We start from the raw sequence: 6,000 nt of genomic DNA, 5'->3' as shown, positions 1-6,000 counted from the left end.
CAAATTTGGAATCAACCAAAGCTTGAAACCCTAGGCCTATATGTATTGTCTATTTTTAGCGGAACCTTGGGTTGAATTGAAACAATAGCTGTTGATGACTTTGCAAATGCTATATAGAGCAAAATAGTATCATTGATGATATATGACTTATAACGTATGGTTACATTTAATTTGCTCTGTTAAACCTACTCTTTGGAATGACTACGCTAGCAACAGTGAATATATTTAGTTATTAAAAAATCTCTCAATAATCATTCTCACGATAGCACATCGGTAGTAGTCAGTGACAAATATCTAAGCTAAGAAGGGCTTGGTTAAAACCCTGGATAAAACCCTGGACCAAATTAAGCTGTAGTAGGAGGTGCTATCCAGCCTACAGTTTATTTTTCTGGTAGTGGATATAAAGTTGAAGATCTGACATTGTTTCAAAGGTACAAATTCAACATATTTTATACAAGGTTTGTCTATGTTGAAAATGGGTTACAATGATGACGTAATCCTGTGGTTGAAATTTCACCCTCAAAACAACAGTTGATACATTTTTTCATTATCTATGTAGATTCCACGTCACAATATGTTGACAAATTACGTTGAAACAACGTTGATTCAACCAGTTTGTGCCCAGTGGGAAGTTTCTGTACATCAATGTAAATGCAATTACACGCTACAACACTCCAGTGTTTCCCAATCCTGGTCCTGGGGATCCAAAGGCTGCTTTATACAGGCAGCCCAATTCAGATTTATTTTTCTTTCACAAATTCGTCTTTTAACCAGTCAGATAAGCTCTGAAAAAGATCTGATGTGATTGGTCAAAAGACCAATTAGTGGAAAAAATATCAGAATTGGGCTGCCTGTGTAAATGCAGCCAAAGAGGTGCGCATTTCTATTTTTGCCCTAGCACTAACACACCTGACTCTAATCAAAGGCTTGATTATGAGTTGATTAGTTCAATTAAAGGCCCAATGCAGCCGTTTTTATATCAATATCAAATCATTTCTGGGTAACAATTAAATACTTTACTGTAATAAATGTATTTTAAAATGGACGAAAGTAGCTTTTTAGCAAAAAAACTATTTCTCAAGCAAGAATTTTGCTAGGAGTCTGGTCTGGGAGTGGTCTGAGTGGGGAGGGGAAAACTGAAAACTCCCTGTTATTGTCAGAGATTTTTGGAACTCTCTTTGTTAATGGTCTATTAACCAATTTACAGCATTTTGATGTCACAATGGAAAGACGCCCATGAAACTCCCACCCATGCAAACCTGCTGATTAGAAGGTCCTATGTAGATTGTATTTTCTACCAGCAACTATCAAGAAATAACACCGATTTTTTTTTCTCACACTTACAATACATGACATATAACACAGGAAAAATGTAATTTTGACTGACCTGGGCCTTTAAGTGTGTTGGTGCTAGGGAAAAAACTAAAATGTGCAGTCCTTTCGTACAAGTTTATTTTACTACAGATCTGACCTGTGAGAGAATAGACAGATATTGTACGTTTGAATGACAGTATCAGATAATCACTCCTCACTGGCTCAGTGTAACAGAACCAAAACAAGCCAACTCAGTCAGGACAGCCCCATAAAGTTGAGAGCTGCCCCGGGCCCCAGCCAGCGGTTATGATTTCATCAGACCTTTCACAGAAACAGGAATGAAGGGTTAACCGCACATGACTAACTATTTTTCTCACAAACCGGTCGGTCGCTCAGTTCCAGGAGCCCCGAGACAAAAAAGGGGAAAAGGAGGCCGATGAGGGAGGAGAAAGACGGGTACGTTTTGTAATACACTTTCACTTCCCATGGTGGAGGTCTATTCTATTTCCATCCCCTCCGTTGCTTTCTTCCTCTGGGGCAGGGGCTCTCACTCATGCAGAGATGAGCCAAAAAACACACCAAAAACATGGTTGACTGTCAATGTAACGTCAATGCAACGTTAGCTTTGAGTGTAGCCTATCTTGATTGTTGTTGTTGGGAGCCCCTGCCCTGCTGTATTCCGTTTCCTCCATGATTCTATGGTGGGGCTCAGGAGGCCTGGTTGGGCCTTGTTTTTCACAGAAACAGGTGTCACCCCAACGGCCCACAAGCAGCGGTGAGAGAGGGTTGGAACTACGCAGAGACAATGAGACCACTGTGGCAACATCAGGCACATGTGTATGCACTGACTGTACAGGCACACATAGACACAGGTATCCAAGCACAGTGCTGCAATGCCTTGCAGAGAACTGCCAGATGTAGGCTACGTTGTTGTGTGCCCTATGCCCCCCTCTCATGCACAAACCATAGAACTAATTTAGATGGTCTTTTTTTATTATTCTTTTTAAATCCCATTCCCCTTACGTATTCTAATTTATTGAGACAGTTGGATATACAGAGGAGAGAGATTAGGGAGGAGAGGCAGTAATTTAAATGGTATTTCAAAGCAACCCATTGTAGCATCCCAGCCTTCCGCTCTACAGGCTACATGGGCGGGACTCTAGTCCTCTCTGATCTACTGGCTGCTAGGGTCAGTGATTGAGCAATAAGCATGACTTTTACTTCAACACAAGCTGTGATGTTCTGTAGATAAGCTCTTAATAACGGAACTTCAACTTAGACAGTTGATTGGCCAAAGGACAAGGTAACTGACAGACATTCTTTTGAGATAAACTGTAATAAAGTTGTGATGTATTTTGGTGTACCCGAGAAATGAGGACATGTGTGACACATATTTGGTATCTTTCATTGATGGTGAGCTCCAATGGTTACAGTAGTCTATATTGTCTATCAAATTCAAGGGCAACATTCTCTGAACAATCTCAATATGCAGCCCACCACTAACAATACACACACACAAAAAAAAGGCTTTCTCAAACAGAATGCCAGTTTAAGTGTGTGAGGGGGTTTGGGATGTCCTGTCCCAGGGCTTATACACCCAGACTGGGCCCCTTCATTTGACACAAACATAGCCTTTTGGGCACACAGTGTCCATGCTCCTGTCTGTACCAACTCAAGGTTACGCCCAACCCAAAAACATTGCCTCCACTGGTGTGGTTCCAAAGCATACAGCCTTTGACACAGCATTAGAGGCTGTTGGATCAAGTCGTGAATTAACCATGTAGTGCTGGTATAAGTAGTATAGGGATTTCCCCAGATTGTTCTCTTTCTCCTAATACAGCTAGGATACATACACTGATATATGAAATACAATGTTTCCTTTACTATCTGGGGAATGACATGTAGTATGGTATGGGGCTTACAGCAAGAGCTATACACTCTTATAAAAAAGGGTTCCAGAAGGGTTCTTCGACTGTCCCCATAGGAGAACCCCCTTTTTGGTTCCAGGTAGAACCTTTATGATTCCAGGTAGAACCCTTTTGGGTTCCATGTAAAACTCTCTGTAAAGGGTTTTACATGGAACCCAAAGGGGTTCTACCTGGAATCAAAATGTTCTACCTGGAACCAAAAAGGGTTATTCAAAGGGTTCTCCCATGGGGACAGCTGAAAAACCCTTTTAGGTTCTAGATAGCACCTTTTTTTCTAAGAGTGTAGGGTTCTCATTTTGGAAAATGCACCTTGTATGTTCTGTGCTGTATTTAACCTGGGGGAGCAGAAATAGTGGGTCAATATACTAGGTCATAAAATGCCATTGATCCAACATTATGTTGGGTGGTTTGTGATTGGGCTGTAATGGGATCTTATGTTTTACGTATTGTGTTGCCAAATTAGGCTGTTCATCTAATCTATTGGATGTTATGAGCTATTATCAATATTAATAACAGTCTGGAAGTATTTTAGGGTAAGGTATCCTATTTAGGTAAACTGAGAATGTAGACTTTTGTTTTTATCCATCACTATATGATATACTATACAGCTGACATGTTCAGTATGTAGCCTACAAAATAATATGCATGGCCTGGTGAATGAAGAATAGGAATAGGTAAAATATTGCATTTATGGACTCTTGAGTCAAATTGGGTATATTGGATGTGTGTGGGCTCTGTGAAAGTGTTTTTAGCAGAATTGTTTTTGTGCTTTGCTTCAATGACTACAAGATTGTATGGAGCCACAAAAGCCACTGACTGTTGAGAGAAAACTAAACAGTTAAACTGACATTTTTTCTAAAACAAACAAAGATCAGGTGGCGTCAAGTCACTCTAAGCAGAATATTGTGGCCTAGGATGGTTTGGCTGTCTAAAAGACGCTGCCTCCAGAACAATTATAGCTGCAGCGTGGGTTCGAATCCGGCACTGCTATTTCAACAAACTCTCCCCTCTCTATATCTTTCATATCAAATAAACATAAAATATGTGAGGACTATGCCTATAATTATTATTTGTATTATTATTAATCAATTAATTCATAGGTTTACTTAATTCCATTATATATAGTATTTTGTATTATCATTATACCAATTCAATAGGTTATCCAGTTATGACAATCTGGGTAGTGAAAATATAAAATATGAATTCAAATTTGATTCAAATTATAGCTCATAATTTACAATGTAGCCTACCAATCATGTGCTGGCTCAAAACCCTGCATTTCATCCGAAATCGGTTTTCGTTACAATGGGTCAAAGAAAACGTGGGGGGAAAACACACACATTAATTCTTCATGTCCAATTGTCCATCAAATGAAAGAAACAGTGCCAAGAGCTCTATTTAGTCCCGCATGGGACGGTCGCGCAGCTCCGCTTTGTGTGCGTTTCAGCTACTGGGACTGCACTTCCTGGATTTTAGCGAGCCATACCGCGCACCCATGTCCCATCGACGCTACAGGGTTCGTGTGTGTGTGATATCTAGTGGAGAAGATCAAGAGCCTGTCCATAATACCTACTATTCGCATAAATGTATCCTTTATCAATTTAACGCTTTATCCAGGAGAGAAACGAGAGACATCGATGCGCTTTGATTTGCCTTACAGGAGATGGTTCGGGACGGCGGCATTCAAGTTCGATTCAAACAGGTGGAATAGGTATCAGGTGGAGTTGGGAGGAGGTGGGTATCACGATAGCACGGGCTGCTATCTATCCTTCTAATTAGTAGCGGACCTGTGCCAGATATGCACTCTGTCTTATTATATAGCCTTATTTATCGTAAAATAGGCTACCACGTTTTATTGTCTACTCCGGGACAGTAAAATTGTGATATTCAAACGGCGAATCTTTATTAGCTTGGAGACCATTGACACACAGGTGGGATATACCCGTTTCTTAGGACGGCCCCTCTTTCAGTTCCTCAGAGCAGGATATGAGCTACTGACATTTGTTATTACCCTTTGGGACAGGAGGCGAACGGTTTATGCTAACAGGTGTGAGAGCACACCAATCTTCATAGCCTGGAATCCTTCCTCATTGTTCGCAGGAATATCAATTTAACTCATATATTGATCCCTTTCTACATTTAACGGTTAATTGAAACATACATCGAATAAGATAGTGTATTATTAGTGTTTAGAGATATTTTTGAGACCCGTCCTCCTATTTAAAGGGACATCAGAGAGAAACCATGTCAACGAAAAAACCCAGCTTGAATTTACCCAAAATGAGCAGAAACCCGGTTGTGTTGGAAGGAGAGATGTTCGGCGAATTTCAGGACTGGTGTCTCCGTACTTACGGGGACTCGGGTAAAACAAAGACAGTCACCCGGCGAAAATACAATAAGATTATCCAGACCCTTTTACACACCGACGACTCGGATGCCGTCTACATCGAGAGCAACCACATCAACGCCAAATTCAAATTCTGGGTGAAGTCCAAAGGGTTCCAGGTCGGGACCATTCAAGGGGACCTGAACAAGAATGGAGCCGCTGACAGACCTGTCCTGTACGTCCCCATCAAGGCGACGGTTAGTAAATGTTCCTCTTTCATTACTGTGCGCGTAAATGTGTGTGCGGTCTATGATGATGCCCATATTTGCCTATGTAAATGTGTGTATTGAGTCCTCGCACGCTGCCGCTGCTCTACCACAACTTTCCCTGGACCTTTGATCCACCCCAATAGTCCGTTCTTACCTTATGATG

At 41.0% G+C, this 6,000-nt stretch overlaps 1 protein-coding gene across 2 annotated transcripts in view; it reads left to right on the top strand.

The window, feature by feature from the left end:
- Window positions 1-5,098: 5,098 nt before the first annotated feature.
- LOC121545507 (nucleolar protein 4-like) overlaps window positions 5,099-6,000 on the top strand; it is a 172,024-nt gene continuing 171,122 nt past the window's right edge. The window contains exon 1 of one of the 2 annotated variants that reach the window (XM_041856080.2): window positions 5,099-5,825. In XM_041856080.2, the coding sequence (XP_041712014.1) occupies window positions 5,487-5,825 (339 nt within the window). In that variant the 5' untranslated portion in view covers window positions 5,099-5,486. The remainder of the gene's footprint in view (window positions 5,826-6,000) is intronic. The other variant, XM_041856079.2, reaches the window with a different exon arrangement.

Source organism: Coregonus clupeaformis, chromosome 30 (genome assembly GCF_020615455.1).
Source record: "Coregonus clupeaformis isolate EN_2021a chromosome 30, ASM2061545v1, whole genome shotgun sequence".
In the NCBI taxonomy this organism is placed as follows: Eukaryota; Metazoa; Chordata; class Actinopteri; order Salmoniformes; family Salmonidae; genus Coregonus; species Coregonus clupeaformis.
The sequence above is the reverse complement of the archived record's forward strand: the minus strand, read 5'-3'. Positions and strand labels throughout refer to the sequence as shown.